Below are 19,864 nucleotides of genomic sequence, written 5' to 3'. Positions count from 1 at the left end.
CTTTTCTCAGATCAACAACCCCCACTGCTTTGCAAAGTGCTGTAGGGTCAGCAGACCCCTTCCTCCTCCAAACCTCTGGGCTGCGCAGTGAAGGCAAGGGCTGCTCTCACCGCAAGGCCTGTGAGCAAAGAGCAACGCGGCACCGGGGCTTCAGTATCAAGTTAAATAAGGGAAGGGTTTTCCTCAACTCGTCATTTCCCTTTTGTTTTAAAATAGGTTGAAAGCCGCCACAGAAGCCTCTCTGTGCGGCAGCTGGCTGCAGGAATTAGGTTACACTTCCTCTGGGCTACGCAGGGCCCCGAGTGAGGGATGACCTGTGCCAGCCCTTCCTGCAGCCCTGAGCCGGCTTTTGTGCGGCAGAGAAGAAATACCTAAAGTAAGTCACTGGGTGCTGGAACGCAGAGCCTGGCACTGCAGGCTGACGGATGGGCCCACCAAGAATGCTGCTGTGGGTTTGCGGGACCTGAATGGGAAGTGGTGCCGAGGGCAGCGGCACAAGTCCAAGAAGCCCACAGCCCAAGATGGCTCCCACAGCTCTGGATGGCTCCCCTCACTCACTTGGGTTTAAGCAAGCATTCAAAACGCTTGTTTCGAAATGGCTTTTCTCCTCCTTCAAACCACTGTAAGTTGGAGGGACTTTGGTGAGCGTATGGGGATGGTGCTCGTGAATTAGGAAACAACCTGTCTGGGAACAAACACTGCTTCAGGCCAGGATGGCGGTCTGATGCAGGGTGGGGGTGGAAGGCGAGGGAATGCTGGTTATTCTCTCATGGGGAAGGCAAGAAGTGAGAAATCCACACCAGACGGTACGGAGGTTGACCCATCAAAACTACACGCACAGACAGAACTATCTTCTTTATTATAAAGATACACTATGAGGAACAAACCTGAATGTATACTGAAGCTTGTAATGGTACATGCCAAAATGTACAGTACTATACATAAAAGTGCATTGTCACAACAGATTAACAGTGCATTTCTCTTCCAGAACTGTGAAGTGTCCATGTTTTTGTTTGTTCTTCGAGAATGGAAGGAATGCAATGGGAATGCAGCCATACACGAACAGGAAGGATGCAATGGAAATGCAACAGTACAAGAGCAAGGCTAAAGCTCCTCTAAAATTTAAAGGCACTTTCACATGTACATACTACAGATGTACATTGACACAAGTAGGTAACAGTCAACAAGCAGGAAGCTACCAGTACTGCAATTCATCAAACTTGACAGTAAAGGACAATACTGACTCGATTAGGTGTGCAGGAGTTACCCTTTAGTACGTCTGTAGTTGTAGCAGTCTTTCCTGTTACATATCCACTTACTATACTTTTAAGTATCTATAATTACCATCGAACTACACATTTAACTGTGTGAATGCACTAAGTGGATGCATTCACTAAATGCACTGTTTCTAATATTTTCTTTTGCTAAACAATTTCTAATATAAGCATTATGGAGTTCAGTACAGTTATTTAAACATACAAAATTCCCTATGCAATTTAAAGATACAGGAATCCATCTCAATTATGCCAGGTAGGTTATTTTAAGAACGCTAGACTACAACTGCATGTCAATGACAGCTGGAATTCCAGTTTGTTTCACTGTTTCTAGTAAACTGAGGAACCACTGGCACTTATCTCCTGGTCCCAAACGAGTGTGCAGACCCCAGAGAGCAGCACTAACCGGGCAGGGGAGCCACTGCCTGCGCTGTGCTCTGGGAATCCAGACTTTGCTTCTCAATGGGACAGACGACAGCCTGCAGTGGGGCTGATGATGGGTTTGCACATAGTGGGAGAGGTGGAGGAGCCCAGATGGGTGGGCTATCCAACGCATTTAATGGGATGCTTTTCTTTGGAGCTTTGTGTTATCTCTCTATAAAGTGTAAATCACAGCAGAAGTAAGTTGCTCCTAAATTCCACCACCTCAGTAACTGTCTGTATCAAAAGCTGTCACCACTCTTTCTCTCCCAGACTGAATTATGTGTAGTGAATGGGGCAACTTAAAGCTCTCCACTGGTGAGGTCCTAAATAACGTATGGAAAGAGAGATCTCAAAGCCTGTTCTACTCCCATAGCTGGACTACTATGGATTTTTTTTTTTCCCCATCCTCTTCACTAAAACTTACTTTATGGGTTGGATGTTGGAAATCTTACTCGCAGAAAGCATCTGATGGCTTACTGCTGCAATGTGCTGAGCAGCCGTACATTTAGTTCACATGGAGCAGAGCTCAACAACAGAGTGCTAAGCAAAGCTGACAGTCTTCACTCACACATAGGCGTAAGAAAGGTACTGATTTCTGCCGTAAAGAAAAAAAAACAAGAGGGGAAAAAGTGGTTATGGAAAACCTGAGTCAGGTTGAATCCAGGTGGTAGAACAGCTGCCTGTTCTGTGGGTGAGCCCAGCCCCGTGTGGGGCAGCCCGCCTGCAGAGCGCCCTGTGGGGCTGCAGTCAGCACAGTGCTGAGAGACAACCAGCAGCACTGGGGCAGCTCAAACTCTGACTGCTGCAGCTCAGATCACATTTTCAGTCTGCCACTGAGCAATAAAGTCAATGGGATACTTTGCTGAATGACTGTGTAGCTGATCCTTTTAACTGCCTACCAGCCTGCCAAGCGGACCGACAGTCACACACTTCCCAGAGCCTGGCTCGCCCAGCTAGCAACTTTAAATGAAGTTAGCTTTTGTGAAAAATGCAGTGTCAGGGAATCAAGGTCTAGGTTGGTGGCGAGAGGAGTTTCTTGATACTATCCTGGAGATGCGTTAGCTGTGACCTGGGATGCTGCTTTTTATCAGTGAGAGCAGAGCAGTGTGATCTCCAGGTCTATTCAGCACCTGTCCCAAAGTGAGACCGACAACAAGAAAGCTAAAAACTGGTGCCAATTGTGAGAGCTGTGGTGGCTTTTCTTCTTTGTGTGTGTCTTAAACAGGAACTGTAGCCTGAGATGACTTAGACATTCCACACCGACACTTAACCCTCACATGCTGTATTTCAGCTCCTCCTAACTTGCTTCAGAATTGTTTTGGTGACCCAGAGATGAGAGGTTCCACCTCTCTGACACCCCCCTCCCTGCCCCTTACTTTTGTGTGGGATCTGTTATTACATAGTTACAGTAAGACTGTGAAATACGGTACAACGTGGCAAGCTGTTTGTGATCCGTGTTGATTTTATTACAAACGGTGCAGCATCAAGTTTTCAAGTAAGTGTATGTTTGTTTTCTTTTAAAATGATGCACAATCGTCCAGTTCTTCTTTTAATTGAAACCATACAAAATACAAATGCCCATGTTAATGTAGCTACTTTCAGACAATACATTCAAAAACACTGAAAAACAAAGCCTCTCCAGTTATAAACATGAACAAATGATGTCATGGAGCCCTGACTTCTATCGTTAATCCATCTCTTTCCCTAGCATACTCCAGCCGGGCACCGTGGGTGGCTGAGCTTCTACATTGTGCAAGATTTGTCTGCCGGACCCTGGGAAGGAGGGGAAGGCCCTATGCTAGGGTTTGTTTTTGGAAGAACAATAGGTTTTGGCCTAAGAGCGGGAGGTTTCAGCTGCACTCCCATTCTAGGGGCCACCATGGGCTTGAAAGTACTCATGGTGTCACTGGAAGAACTAGTGCTACGGCGAATCTGAGGCTCGGAGCTCCGTAAAACCACGCTATGGAGAGGGCTCAGTGACTCCGTGGAGGTGGCGGGAGTGGGGCTGTTCTTCATCTGCTCCAAGGTGTCCAGCACGACGTCGGGCGCGTGCTTGGCGGAGCTCTGCCGCTCCAGCTCCCGGAGCTCATTCAGCGCCGTGTTCATCGTCTCCTCAATGTCCTGGGTCAGAGCACAGAGACAGCGGCACGTCACTGGAGCTGCTACTGAACGCACAGAGCAGGAGGAGCAGGGAGGGGTGCAAAATGCAGCGATTAACTTGCTGGCACTCCTCTCTTTAATGAATATCAGAGTGCTAAAGCCAATCTGCGCCAGATTTATGCGAAAGACGTTACAACTGACAAGTCTGCGGTCTGGCTGAACGCTGCAAAATTTAACCTGCTTACGTGACATTCATCAAAATCCATCTCAACTGTTAAAAAAATCCATTAAGCCCAAACCTGGAAATAATTTTATGAGGCGACAGGGCAATGAACATTTGCTTCATGGCATTTGTATTTAACTGAGAAGATTTCCTGCATCTTTGGGGTAACGCCAGCTCTTTAGATTTTGTCCCATTTGCTGGCTCGTAGTTGGCTGCAACCCTCACCACTCAGGTGTTCAGCATGGGTACAGCCTACAGGGGTTACGAACCACGCTTTCTAAGGAAGTCGTGCCTGCATGTCTGCCAGCTCTTCTCTCCTGTTTCTCTAAGTTAAATTTTAAGCAGAAAAACTGCAAGATATCATTGTTCCATGAGCTCATCTTAGAAACTGATTGTTTTCTATTAGGTTTTCCGGCACAAAAATATTGAAAGAAAGCCCCAGCACTGGTTTATTTATTCTTAGTGGTATTGAGATAGATCTGAGGTTAAGTATCTAGTATTCTTTGCTTACTCACAAGAACCTTCACATAGGTTAAGCAAAGTTCAGGTTCTTTCACAGCCAAATTATCACCAGTTTAGGCATGAAGAATGATAGCTTGAGCCAAACAGCACTACGTGTGGCTGAAGAAAAGTAAATAAACAACTTAGAGTAAAACAAAACAGTAACAACATCTAGATTTTCTAACTCTCTGGTATTGGTTCAGCTTTCTGAGCCAACCATGACAGTCCCCTGTGTCCCTTGTTGGAAGCTGAGTTTGAAAGCAAGCGTTGTCAGTACATGAAATTTTAAAACATGAATGCCAGTGTTATTGGAAAATACTTCTGCAATCATATTGTACCCTCAGGGTGCCCCCAGTAATCATGTTATACTATCTAGACAAAACCTGAGTTCTGAAGACAGAAGTATTAATTTGTTCAAGAGCTCCCTATTACCAGTTTTGCACAGTCATAGAATCATGCAATGGTTTGTGTTGGAAGGGACCTTTAAGATCACATAGTTCCAACCCCCTGCTATAGGCAGGGGCACCTCCCTCTATACCAGGTTGTTCAAAGCCCCATCCAGCCTAGCCCTGAATGCTTCCAAGGGGAGGCATCCACAATCTTGCTGGGCTACCAGTCTCCCAGCATCCTCACCACAAAGCATTTCTTCCTACTTCCACAATGACCAATGTGATGATTGGGTGCTCCCTTCCACCGTTCTTATCATTTCACTGATAGGAATGACACTGTTGAAGGGTTCTCATGGGGACCATGTGGATTTACAACAGGGCAACTTCTAAAATGCGACTTCTGCATTTTACGTTGTAAGGAACAACTACAAGCACCAAATAATTGTACTGCAGAACCACGTATGATCTATATGAAAGCTAAATATGATCTGCACTTCACACGACTCCAGAACGTAAATCTGTGCTTTGAATGGCAACGGCAGCTACTAGCCAGTCAAAGCACTTTGCTGCGTACCGTAACACTCAGAAATAATTGAACACTAATTACATGCATGTTAGATTAGGCTTGCCTTCTTCAGAGCACAGAGACTTACGTAACCATTGCAATCATTTATCATCCTAGCAGAGTGTGTGGCAGAGGCAATTTCGTTATGGTGTAACAGGAAATTATCTCTTTTTATTGCTTGTGCAACATCTATTCCCCTTGTGCTTCTCCATCAGGATCTCTTAACGCGTTTTCCTTCACATGTACTGTTTAGAAAGCTAAGTAGGATATTCTCCTGCACACTCATACTAGTGTACACCCCCCCTCCACCCACACTATGCTGTTCACTGAGATCTGCCCCTGTTAAAAGCAGAGTGAGTGGGGAAAAAAAGGTACAAACCTGAGCTATTGACTCTGGGTCCAGTGGCTTATGATCATTGAAACCTGTATACTGACCAGACGACGTAGATCTTCTGATTGGAGGGCTATCAATCTTCTTCAGAGAATCATGCCTACTGATGTTGGTGAGACTGCCATGCCCAGGCCTACGTCTCCTCTCAGGGCTGTCTGCATTGAGGTTGCGGTTCTGAAGGAGGGCTCTGGGACTGCAGTGAGTCGCCAGGTTGGGGGATCCCAGCTCCACAGATGAATTGGAGAGAGGGTGAGGGGGGTGAACTGGGCAGTGACCATCACTGCTTCTGCCGGGGCGCCTTAGAGGAGGTGGAGGTTCTGATCTCTTTCTTTGCCTGTATGAATGAATAAGCAGTCACAGTACGAGTTGTAGTGATCCACCACAAACATGTCCAGAATTGGTGTATCACCTGAGCTGTGAGCAGTGCCAGTAAAAACCTGTTATGCTCAAACTTACCTTCCTAAATATACATCAGAATGACGATCTGTGGGAGAATTCATGTCCTTTGATGATGACTTGTCCTCAGTTATAGGTCCACTGCTGGCCTCGCTGTCTGCTTTTTGGCTCAGTGTATCAGAGAAAGTATCATCCCTGAGCAGAACACACATAGTGAGATTAGAGGTCAGAGAATCAGGTGTGACAGAGAGCATCTTGGCACTCCCAGGTGTTAATCCCCTTTAAGGAATTCCAAGCATGTTATAAAGCACTGCAGCCTCTCTGAGTCTCCAAAAATCACTTATAATCCTTCTGATTACTGAACTCTTTCTGTCTGCATGCAACCTTTCTGTAAACAACAACCTTGTCATCCTTGGCGATGCACGTGCTTAATACTGTAAAACAAGAGCTCAGGGCTGCTCTTCTCCATCCCCTACTATTCTGAAGTTAACTATTAGCAACTGCTAGAAAGAGATAGGCAGATTAAAACAGGTGCAGCAGCACCTATCTTAATGAACTGTGAATTGAGGTAATAGAGACAGAGGGATGCTGCTTAGAAGGCAAATGTTTAACCTATCTGAGCCTTCAAAGCACTATCTCATTTGGAAATGACTTGTTAATTGCTTCAGTATGCTTTTACACCCCACCAAGAGTCCTGTTGTAGGAGACACTGCTTACATATCTTGCACCACTATGTACTGGTGAGGGACAAGGCCATCGATCCCATTGTGCCTTCCTTCCCACCAGTCTTCAGATGCTCGATGATAAAGGAGAAGGGAAGCTCCTTTTTTGAATGAGAGTTCTCGTGCAGATCTTCCAATGTAGTCAAACTTGGCTATAGCTTCTATGGGCTCGCACTCTGGGTAGGGAGGGAAAAAGAGTGGTTATCAGATTCCACAGAGTGCACTTTGGCTTCATCAAACCCACTTACTGCATTTTCTTCATGCTCACTCTTACTGAGCAGAGCTGACAAGAGCTCAGTTGAGCTAAGGCAGACTTCAAGCAGTCACTGTAACGTGTCCTTTACGATGAAACACCATCTGTGCCCAAAGCATGAAACATTTGGGTACATAACAGCAGACTCCAGTGGCACAACAGCTGTTGGCGGCAGAGAGGGCTCAACCTACAGAGCAAGGGCTCTTTCATGGCTGGGTGTGGGATGGAGGCAAGGCAATGAGGACCTCATTGATGAACAAACTGAATAATTGGAGATCTGAGGAAGCAGTGTGATAAAGACAATGAGAATGCCTGAAGACAATTCTGCAAAATACCATCTTAAAAATTAATACACTGTTGATTTGAATAACTCAAAGTAGGACCTCTGAAATAACCATTTTTTTTAATACAACCAGAATGAAATTTAGGTAGAAATTAACATCTGGGCTAATGACCAGCATAGCAACTTTGTGTCTGGTGAAAACTGAAATCGCTGAGGCAGTAATTCCCCAAAGGGCCGGGGTGTAATAAAAGCCACTGTCTCTTTATGACAACATTCTGTACATTTTAAAATTAACTTCATCCTGCAGTAAGCAAACATAATGACTGTACCCTTATTGAGGCCACAGTTTGCAGCTATTTGTTTTAATGACTTGCCCAGCCCACAGAAGGCTGTCTGGTGCCCTGCTGTTTGCGTGGCTGCACTGTAGCAAACTGCAGGGTGCACAGAGTGGACATAGGAAAGTGGACATAGTGTGGTCAGAGCTGTAACACCAGGAGCTTTCCTGAGGTAGCACACAGGGGCATGGGGAAATAACTTCTACAACACAAAAGTAGTGCACACTAGAAGAAATCAATTACATAAATGCAACTAAGAACTTGGCAATAACAGGGTTAATTCTTCAAAACACCCCACTGCTGGATGGCTCACTGGCAGGCATTCCCCAGGGGTGGTGAGAGGTTTCTTTTTTTTTTCTGTCTTTAAGCAAAGTGAGAGTAAAGGGGGCATAAATGGAAACAATCTGGGAAATCTGGAAAAATTTAATGCTGGTGTGTACATTAGTAATGCATTCTAACATAAAATCTTGTTTGTGTTTCTAGATATTCTACCTATTCTACCTTTAACATGAAGTACAGATGTGACAGGGCTGGTACAGGCATGGAAAGACACTACTACCATGGGAAGAGAAAGCAAATTAAATGTTCCTGTTTATCTTGCATCGTGTTCTAAGAAAGCAATATTAAACTGAATTGCAATAACCTAACACTGATAGAAGGAAACACTGTTTTTACATGTCATGCATATTTCTTGTACAACTCATTACACAAAGGTATTACTGAATTCAAGTAGAACTCAAAAGGACAAGACTGTATGGAGATGACTAAGCCAACAAGCAAGCTAATGGGCTATGGAATAACGATGGGTCAAGAACTCAGAAGCAGAAGCGCCCAGGTTTCAGAGAGTGACTTGCTCACTGATGGGTAATAATTGGAAATGCTAAAAAAACAAACAAACAAAACAAAACAAAACACCCACCAATTTTTCCAGCGAATAAGAAGATCCCAAGTTGCCCAGACATAATTTTCTCTGACATTCTGTGAACTGATAAGGGTCACAGATACTGGACTGACTGATAAAACCCTAAGTTGACTCATTATGGGATTTCCCGCTTCTCTGCTAATTTCAACAGATATTGTATAGTATCCCACACTAGAGTGTGCAGGTCTAAATGTCTTCTTCTTTACAATTAATGGACTGAACCAGAATTAAGTGCATTTCCCGCAGTGGAATTATGCTAATGCAAGCATAGCACACAACGGAAATCTGTATCTCCATTGCCTGCACCTCACTACAGACTGACATATTTTCATACAATCTTTTGAGTTGGAAAAAAAAACCTCATTGCAACTCCCTGCAATGAACAGGGACAGCTACAGCTCCATCAGGCTGCTCAGAGCCTCCCCAGCCTGACCTTGAGTGTCTGCAAGGATGGGGCAGCCACCAACTCTATGGGCAACCTGTGCCAGTGCCTTAGCAGAATCATGTCAGAGGTGCACGAACTGGTAATGTACGGATAACAGATGTGACTTTTGAGATGTCTGACAGAATTCAGAAACAAATCCTGCTTCTTCATGGAGGAAATGCCAGTAAATCTCACAGTTTTATTAATGGAACTGAAAATACATTCAGACAGGTGGTTAATGTTTTGAAAGGGGAGTTTTCCTTGCTTGAATATTCCTGTTACAAGGATAGAACTTTCCTGTAGCAAACCGCATTCAGGTTTTATTTTTTAAACAGCAATTAATGTTAGCAATTCATATAGGTCAAACTCTGATCTTCAAAACCAAAGTACCATCACAGTTACTCTTAGAAATAAATGCATGTTGAGAAGCTAAGCCATTTAATACCAAGGTTACCGACTGGCAGACAAATATTTTTCAAAGAAAGCAAAGGCAATGAAAGCTGAATTTGGGATCTGTATTTCAAACTCTGCGTGGTACAGAACTGCAGTGTCTAACAGCAAAATTGACAGCTTGGAGGGAAATGTAATTGCACTGCTCTGTCAATACCTGGGGGCATCTGCCTACAGCAGCAAGGAGCATTTGGTGACACATATGATCTCACCAGCAATCATCTCCAGTGATTCAGTCAACGATAAGGCAGTGAAAAATTAGGACAAACCTAAGTACTGTGGGAGAAGCTTTAGGGACTTGATTACAGTCAGCTTTGTTCTCATTTCTTTATGATCCCGAGTTCTGTTGTGATTACTACCGCCATTCGGCTCGTTACGTTGTGGTGTGCTCAGAAGTGAAGGTCAGATGGACACTAAGCAGAGCTGTCCAAACCCAGAAGTTCTCCAGGGGAGAGCAGAAGAGGCATAGGAAACATAAGTGCTAATTTTAACTCTGCAAAGTCAGTTCCAGATGTACCTCCCTGCAGTGGTGACAGCATTAGGGTGGCATCAGACTGCTCTCTGCACCTCGGGCCATGAGGAGCTAAGGCTGAGAGGGACAACGACTCCCTGCACTTTTCAGGAGGGTCGCCGTTGCTGTACACATCCTCAGTTACCCCGGGGGTACCCTGCCTGTGGGGAATACACTGGGTCCTGACATCCTCTGGGAAGAAGCTGTCTCCTATCTCCTGATCTCTTCTGCCTCTTCTTCACCCCACCACAGAAAAGTAGCTTTGCTATTGCAAAATCTTGTCTTCAGGACAGCAGTGCTCTGACTGGGTAGCAATAAAAGCAAAGAAATGTTGGTAGGACAGGTTTTAGCAGAATGAACTACTGAAAAATAATACAAACATTACATGGCAGGGACACAGCAATAACTCAGAGCCTTCCACGTCCCTTTAGTTTTTGTCTCCTGCAGAACTACCGTCTCAATTCTCATCCTATGTTTATGAGATATCTATGAACAGCATGACATTAATCGTATGCATGTTTTCCCAGGAGAAATGGCCCATCTGTTTGATTTCCTCAGGAAATTCTCATTTACTTCCTTTGAAAACAAATCCAGTTATGCCTTTTCATACATCCCAACAGGAACGAAAAAAAATCCAGCAGGTAAAAAAAGTATTCTAAAGACTGCTTGAGCAAAACATAAACAACATCCTTCATTGTTTGAATCTTTACTGTAGAGGCACTTTCAGGAAAATGTTCTGTTGCAAAATTACAGATAGATTTTTCAGTGTTTACGCCTGAGTACAAATGCTCCAAACTTCACAAATTAGACTTCATTTCCAGATTTAGGAGGAAAAAGAAAGGTATGTGTTTTCCTTAACAGGGATACTTTACCCATATTCACAAAAACCCAGAAACACTACAGTAAAATGCAGCACAGAATCATAGAGTCATAGAATGGTTTGGGTTGGAAGGGACCTCAAGGATCATCTGGTTCCATTTCCCCTGCCACAGGCAGGACCACCAACCTCCAGATCTGGTTTAGTATCATGCACTGTACATCATACATACATCATGAAATGTAATGCATAATTTTCTCCTTTTCTTTTCCCTTTCCAGTGATCAACAGAAATAAACAAAGACGAATGGCCTCAGAAAAATGACTACTTATATGCTTAAAACTGAGCAGTTATGAAGTATTTATATGCTCAATTACAAGTTGCAGCCATCTTTTCTCCAAGCCTCCAGATGTTACCTCTGTAGACATATTAAACCTTTTAATTTTTAAAGTCTGGTTGCTCTGTAAATTGTAATTAAATACTCCTAGTGCTGCTGAACTAGCAAATACAGATGGGTTTGTTCTCCTAAGAGCAGAGACATTCACATGCAGTTCAACTTCATATAGCAAGCAATTCTTAAAGCAACAATAACAGAAAAATAAGTCCTTTAACTTTTGATCACAGCCTCTGGATTATGTTTCAATAACCCTGTAATTCCTATGAGGTTAGCTCCTTGGTCTTGGGTACACACAGAACATTTCAGCATAAACCTCATCAGATTTTCAGCGTTAATTGAAATTTACAGAATTTGCTTCTTTCATCTCCCAGCAGGGTGTGCACCACGTGTCTGATCAATACAACAACCCCGTATCTCCCCTTGTCCATATACCAGTGGCAGAGACAAATCCAGTCTATGATCAATGAATCAGTCACACTCGATTCGCCCAAATACTCCAGGCTTTTTAGGTCCTCCACAGGTTGACCAGTGGCCCTCATGAGATTCGACATGCAAACTGCACAATTCTCATCTATTCTCACATTTGGTACGAAGAACATTTAGTAAAAAGATCTGTCTCAAGAAATATGTAAATATGCACGTTGGAATAAATGTGAGATGGTAAATGCACTTAATTTAGTGCTTGTAGCCTACATTAGAAAAAGGAGCTATTATAACTGAAAGCTCCCATCTATGGAAACGAAAAAAGTTCAAGCTTGCAGGCTGAGTGAGAACTGAAGGCCAACAGGGCTTTGTGTGCAACCCAGAGGCTTGCTAATCTTTGTCTTTGCAACAGTATTTTGCTAGATTAGAAATATTTTTGTGCTAACAATTATTTTGCTGTAAGCACAAATGTCTGCTTCCTTTCAATACTGAATGGATTAAAAAGGTGTGATGGGACAACTAATTGCTGGCCCATCTGGTGAACAAAAAACCACACATATCCAGCAGCTCGATTTGTCTGTTCTGTTGACAGCTCTTTTCTTCAGGGTTTGTTTCCATCAAGGACACAGTTGTAATACAAGTAGCAACAGAACAGTAACGTAAAACTGCTTCTATGACAAATGGTGGGGTAGAGCCCACAATTACTGAGCCCCGGGTGATACACTACATATTTTCATAGCCTGAATAGGGACGTTCTTACTCCTCTGATGTTTTCATCTTTCCTAAGCTTGGTTTTGAGGTAACCACTTCCATCTGCAGATGAAAAACTGCACTTTTCTTCCCTGCCCATTTAATACTGTCTGTCATTTTGGCCATGGGCCCCCACAGTTGGCCCTTACATACTGCTGCATTTCACTGCTTACTTCATTTATGCTCTAAATGAGAGGCAGATGGAATTCTTCAGCTTCTGATCTGGCTTGATACTTCCAATAGAAGGATGTATCCCAAAGTACAGCTATGCTGCCTTGGAAAGATAAGGTGTATTTATGAGTTTGTTCACATCATTTAATGGCGCTGTACTGTATAAAGAAAGTGCTTTTAGCTCTACATAGGTTAAGATGATCACATGTACAGGCTCACTCATAAACAGTATGTGTAGGCATGGGCATAAACCCAGGCAGAAAAATAACACGAGACTTTTATTCTCCTTTCAGTTTTTTTATCCCTATATGATGCTTATCCACTCAACTGTGCTTCCTCTCCAAATAGGTGCATTGGTAAGACTCTGCCTGCTTTCCTCACCCCAGCAAAGGGAAGAGACAGGCAATCTGTCACACGCAGCTTGTCTCCATGACAAAGCAGACAGACACAGCTACACTTAAACAACTGCCTGCATGTTTCTTGTGCATTAGGACCAATGTAGTTAAGTTTCCTACAGGAAACTCTTACTGTTTCCCTCCTCTATGGCAGTTTTCCCAGCTCCTATCTAATGTCCCTCATATATTACTTTTTAAAAAAAGAAATAATTTCCTTTCTTGCTGTAGCTTCCTTCCTCCTCTCCCTCTCCCCTCTCTACCTCTTCCCTCCTTCCATGCATCCTCTAATATGGTGAAGAGGTACCTTTTGTTTGCACTGGCTATAAGTGCAGGTGTCCTTGTTGCTCTCTGAGTTGCCTGCTGGACACATCTGCAGTGAATTCACACTGCAGCTCTTCTCTACAGGAAGCAATATTTTATTCCTTCTCCTCCAACTGGCTACTTAACAATTTTGACACCATCTTTCATCTGTTACAATTGCTTGTAAACCAGGCAGAAGTTTATGAGAGGGATGGTTCAACTGAAGTATGTCACAGTCAAACAGATCTTTATTATTTATGGAATCTAGTTAAAAAGAATTAATGCAACAAAGATGCATCAAATTTTTCATGGATATCAGTGATATCTGAAACTTTCATAGTGCCTATGATCAGTATTGTGAATAACTTGTTCAGAAGTTTTACTTGGAGTGAATATATGTTTTTCAGTAGTTAAAAGTCTCCTAGATGGCAGCAGCTTTTACACCTATATCAAAATAGAGCATTTTGAATGACAACCCTTAGATAAAATATTTGAAGACGTACTTAAAGTTCGACTTTTGCAGACAAAAGACAATCACAAAAAATGTTACATTATATCAGAAATGGTATAATAGTATTTGCTGACTGAAATAGTTTCTCTCTTGCCCTTCCTGTGACTGCAGGGCAAACCAGAAGAGAACAAGGAAACAGCTGGCCAAACACAGATAGATCAGAGTGAAAAAGAACACAAAGACTAAAAACGCTGGCTTTGCTACAGCACACCAGGACTGAAAATCTCTTCTTTCAAATGAGACACAATTAGGAAGGGAAGAAAGCTGCCTGCATGAAACACCTGTAAAACTTATTTTTATCAAAGAAACAATAACAAAATGGGCATACCGTCTTCACTGGTATGGGGCTCTGTGCTAGCATCCTGGTCCACTTCCTCTAATGTACCATGTTCACTGTATGGGCTGTCACTGAAAGGAAACAAAAGGTCAAGCAGAGAGAGAAACCAGACCATGAAAAGGATGCTTCAGTGAGCATTCAACTCCAGTCCCTCTCCCCTGCAGTCCACCAGAGGTAACTGACATCTTCCACACATATCAGCGATATGCCACTCCCACGCAATTACTTAGAAGTGTTCTTGTAATGTTATAAAGTAATGTGCAACACAAACTGCATGACATGCTATGAATATACAATTACAGAAGAAGTCTACGTACCTCTCATTCAGACAACATCTTCAGTTATTAAGAATCTGTTAATCCTTTCATTTATGAAAAGTGTGTGAGAGGAGGGGGAACGCATTGTGAAAGAAAATTTGTTGGAAGTTTCACCTCCCTTCTGAACTAGTGGTTCTCAGCCAGTCAGCTATTATCCTATCTGGCAGTGAACTCTGATCAGTACACTGTGAATTCTGGTATCATCTGGCTGAGTACAGGGCTAGCATCTTCCATAAAATGTAGTGAGCCTCATCATAACTGTCTTTGCTTCACGTGTTTTACAGCTAAAACCTTCCCATATGAACCTAAATTACATTCTCATTAATCTCCATACTTCTTTGAAAGTGATTCTTTATCACAGGAGTTACCCAGACAACCAGAATAATGATTTTATTAAGGAGATAGAAGGATAATGTTCTGACTTACCAGTAGTCATCTCCAGCCATGCATTTTTCATACACTGGGCCATCAAGTTCCTTAGCATCTGGAAAAATAGCCTCATGATGGATGATGATCGTTTTGATTATCTCATTCACGTGTGCCTGACAAGACACCTGATCTTGTATGTCTGGAACAGGCATCAGGGTTGGCCCAAAACAAATGGCCAGATTGTACGGATCCATCATGTTTTCATCACTATACTGTGAAAGGCTGTAATAAAAGAAAAATCAAGAAGAAATGACCTTTGCACTGCAACTAACCTTATTTAGGAAACTGGAGAAACTTAATTTTCTGTCTCCATGCAGAGATTTCCTGCTCTCTGACACAGTTCTATTTAACACAACAAAACAGAAGAGTGAATTTCTTCACCAGTTTACATACATTACAGAATGAGTACATAGCACATACACGTACATTTATGCACATGCTCATAAACTGTTATATACAGTACACACTGACCTAATGGGCTAATGTAAAATGCACTGACTGCTGCAGCAGCCATCTCATCGGTGTTTATCCCTGGAAGCCCAAGTGGACTGCATCCTAAATGGGTATTACAGGCATATCATTTCTCATCTGACCTCAGTGCACATCTCCCATCCACCTGCTATGTAACTTAAGCAGACTGAATTGCCTTCTCGAGGTAACTGAGTCCCGTGATCTTGCACAGACTCTTCTGACTTCTAGTTTCTGTTTTTACTACGCAACACTTGTGTTGTGCACAGAAGCTCTCACAGAAGTTTCATTTTGGAAGCAACTAAAGGAAAGGTTTTGGTTAATCTTATTAATCAACTTTTGCTAGCTCTTCTTTTCTATAGAAAATTAAACATGACTAGTTTTCAATAGAATTTTTTTGAACTACAAGTTGCTCTTTATCCCTGTATTCAAAAGCACCAAAATTTCTAGTGGACATTCTAGCTTTTGAGTGGTTTGGTGCAGGATCAGTTGAAAAGAATTGGAAGTGCTGAGACATCCATTACCTTAGTGCTGTTCTGTACTCTGAAGCAGCACATGCATTAGTATGTCTGGTTGTATTTAAATACAGGAGTATATTCCCTTTAGAAAAGGAATTTTACGACTGTTTGCCATGTACAAACAATACAAACTGATGAGGCTTAAAATGACTGCCTTCATAACTACTTTGTAAAATTAATCATGGTCTCCATATTTATGCCATGATGTTTTCATATCTTGTGCACTGAATGAAGTGGAATGTTCTACTGACATGTAAGCTGATTAAGACTTCGTGAGTGTACAAGATGCTAGCGTAAAAAACACATAAAACATCACTGTGAAATATGGCAAGTTCTGCTGGTGACTGGTATCACCCCATACTCTTCTGGATTCACTACTGGGGCTGATACTGTTCAATGTCTTCATGAATGACCCGGGCAATGGGATGGAGTGCACACTCAACCAACTTGCAGATGATGCCACTCTGTGGGGAGCAGGAGATACACTGAAAGGTAAGGTTGCTATTTAGAAGTACCTTGACAAAACGGAGAGATGCATTAACATGGACTTTATCAAGTTAAAGCAAGGATGAATGCAAGGTCCTGCTTCTGTCTTGGAATGCGGTACTATACTCTGGAGCTAACTGCTGTGTAGCAGCTCTCAGTGGAAAACACCAGGGTTTTGCTGGACAAGAAGTTGGTTGTGATTCAGCAGTGTGTTCTCTGGTGATGATGATTTAGTTGCATACACAGCTGTATTAGGACACGCAAAATCAGCAGGTCAGGGAATTCATTATTCTACTCTACGTAGCACTCATGATGCTAATGATGCTATACTGGGCATGAAGTACTAAGTCTAGTTTTGAGAGACTGACGCAAGTCCAATGAGATGGTTAGAGAGCTTGAGCATAAGGGGTTCAAAGCAACATTGGGAGAACTGGGTTTGTTTAGCCTTAAGAAGAGAAGACTAAAAGGAAACACAGCTGCATTCTTGTACCTTCAAAATCACAAGCATGAGAGAGAGAAACTCTTTTTGGAAGTATATATAAGAGGCAACAGATACAAGGCACAGCAAGAGACACTCCAGCTGAGAGCAGGAAGAAAACTGTTCACTGTGAGGCTGACCAAACACTGGGTCAGATTACCCAGAGAGGCTGTGCGTTCCCTGTCCTTTGAAATACCTGGCTGGTTATGACCTTGGGCAACCCGATCTACCTTTAGAAGCTTTGAGCAGGATGCGAGACCAGGTGACCTCTGGTCATGAAATCTGATGAGTTCTTGGCCATATGAACATATGCAAAAAGCAGAACTGGACTGCAGAAAGTCAAACTATGGGAATGTTTTTTCTGTAGCTGCAACAAGAGCAGTTTGGAGCAGTAAGAGATTTAGCCTTCCTTCTGAATTGCATTGCTGTGCAGGGAGCATAGATTTAGGTAACATGACCACATACCAAATAAAACCTTGTATAACTCTGTTCAGTCTATATGTCTATTCAGAGGAGAAGCTGCAACATAAGCATTTGAGATATTTACACCACGTCACTATTGACTGATGAATTCATGTCTTCAATGAATAGCTGCTTTCACAAAACTTTGGATCTCTGCCCCTCTTTTAAATATTACCTGAAAGAGGTTCATGAATTACTAGAAGAAAGGAAACATGAACAGCTGTTAATACAACCAGACACACAACCTGTCTGAAAAGAGCCTGCTTCTATAGGAACAAACAGAAAGGATTAAATGGGGAAGGCAGCAAAGACAGAACGAATCAGCAGAGGGCAAATGTAGAAGAAAAAGAGGAAAAAGGTAATACCAAAACAGATATAACAGGAAATAGATAATATGACAGCAGAAGGAAGAAAGAATCAGGTCAAAGTGCTCAACAAGAAAAGTTTGCAGTGAAAATATTGGACTCAGCAAAACTAGAGAGGGCTATGAAGAACTGGAGGGAGACCAATTGCCCAAACTACCTTTATTTTTCCTTCAAGAATGAAGTAGCTTTTCAAATACAATAAAGACCTTTCCCCCTTTCTCATGCAACCTTCCTTCCAGCAGCTGCCTGTGTTTTGTTAGGTTTCAAACAGTTTATATCAAAGCATACATGGATGATACATGTTTTATGTACTGGTAGCCCCATTAACAGAAACCAGAAGAGGCAATACACATCTCATTCTGGCACTGCCTAGCATTAAATAGGTTGCAATATATATATATGTATAGCTTGCAATGCCTGCGTTGTTTGAATACACTGTTTACTTTTTCCATCAGGAGATCAAAATCAGATTGAGGGGAAAAAAATTCTATATTATGTAAATTATTTTAAATGTAATAAAGTTTGCATTAGTTATTTTTCTTGCATTACTGCTGTAGACTGCACTTTCCATTTTGGACATTACTTTAATCTGTCTTATTACAACCTTGCTCACTGTAGGACAAATGCAATATTAATTTAAACAGAAACTGGCGTTTTCCTCCTATTTTTGTTGTCAATTAAAAGATCATCTTTTGCATTAAATGCAACTTAAATGTAAACTGTACGCTGAATATGAGTAAAGAATACTGATACCAGTAGAGCAAAGCAGATAAAGACACGGTATCCCCAAGAAGTATAAAACACTTACTGATTGAGGAAGGCAAAGAGGTATCTCATCACTATAAGGACCGACCTGGGCAAAGTGAGGAGGAGTTTGCGGATGTGAAGAGCCCTCTCATAGAGATTGTCTATTCCTGTAAACAGAAGAAAGTACTCCAAATCACATTTCTTATCAGTCTACTTAATTTGACCCTTTCCTACCACATGCCTGTGGACAATATCTTCTTATATTACGCTATTAGAAAAGTAAGACCTGAAAGCCTTCTTTTCTCTCATTAAAATCACACAGTTTAAAAATAGCATCTTTAAATATAGAACCTGATAAATCTGCCCAAGTCAAACCTTTGGGTCATTTGCTCAGCTAGGCAGTCCATGAAACCAAAGTAACAGAACATAAATAACGTGAGGGAATCAAGGAGACATGTTTGCCACCAGTTTCAAAAACAGACTCATTCTCTCTATGTAAGTATACATACCAGCAATAACTTTCCAACCAGTGGGCTTGTCTAATCAGTTTTCTTAATGAACACCTATAATTCTATTAAAGCCAAAGTAGAACAAAGGTCTTAAGTTGTTTGAGATGTAAACAGCAAACACGAAGATCTCATGTACTTTCCTGGTTGATTTTATAGCAGTTCACCACCAGCAACAGTAGAAATTTAAAATAATTGCTTTCATAACAATGTTAACTGTAAGCAGAGTTCCATGTGTTTATTTGTTCTCTTTGGTATGGCCAATTCTATCAATAAGAATTTATTTGCAGAAGCAAATTGTGCGGTGACTTCTGTTTCTTAGAAGAATAAGTGCTGTTTAATAATCAGTATTTTGGTACCAAAATCTAAGAGTAAGAAGAGAATCGGCAGAGACATCCACTGCATATCATTAGGATTACCTAGTGTAGTGAACTGAAAGGCAAAAACTGTTCCTACGTCTGCACTCATGGGAGATCCCACTGGCTCCGCACCACTGATGTGCTTGGAAACAGGAGATTCTGGGATGTGTCACTGGTTAAGAACAGGGGTCCTATGCAGGGGCCTTGGAGATGTTTGCACACCTGAGATCTGCAGAACAATTGCAGTTCTCTCCCTTTCCAGCACACACTGTATCTTGGACATGCTAATGCTACGCACCTTCACTTCTGCACCGGAGTGCCACGCTGCTCTTCTGCCACTGCTCATGTACACTGCTTTTAGCCCAAGGCCTTTCTCCACCTGTCTAAACTTGGTGGAAGGAGCCTGACTACTCTTTCCAACAAATGCTGCTGCTATTACTGCTAGTGGTGCCTTGTAGTGTCTACC

At 42.3% G+C, this 19,864-nt stretch overlaps 1 protein-coding gene across 3 annotated transcripts in view; it reads right to left on the bottom strand.

The window, feature by feature from the left end:
- Positions 1-840: 840 nt before the first annotated feature.
- SRGAP1 (SLIT-ROBO Rho GTPase activating protein 1) overlaps positions 841-19,864 on the bottom strand; it is a 138,537-nt gene continuing 119,513 nt past the window's right edge. For all 3 annotated transcript variants that reach the window (XM_048937563.1, XM_048937573.1, XM_048937579.1), the window contains exons 16-22: positions 18,595-18,700; positions 15,007-15,231; positions 14,255-14,334; positions 6,980-7,160; positions 6,323-6,457; positions 5,855-6,200; positions 841-3,818 (exon numbers count right to left, since the gene is read on the bottom strand). In XM_048937563.1, the coding sequence (XP_048793520.1) occupies positions 3,441-3,818; positions 5,855-6,200; positions 6,323-6,457; positions 6,980-7,160; positions 14,255-14,334; positions 15,007-15,231; positions 18,595-18,700 (1,451 nt within the window). In that variant the 3' untranslated portion in view covers positions 841-3,440. The remainder of the gene's footprint in view (positions 3,819-5,854; positions 6,201-6,322; positions 6,458-6,979; positions 7,161-14,254; positions 14,335-15,006; positions 15,232-18,594; positions 18,701-19,864) is intronic.

Source organism: Lagopus muta, chromosome 1, assembly GCF_023343835.1.
Source record: "Lagopus muta isolate bLagMut1 chromosome 1, bLagMut1 primary, whole genome shotgun sequence".
Lineage (NCBI taxonomy): Eukaryota > Metazoa > Chordata > Aves > Galliformes > Phasianidae > Lagopus > Lagopus muta.
The sequence above is the reverse complement of the archived record's forward strand: the minus strand, read 5'-3'. Positions and strand labels throughout refer to the sequence as shown.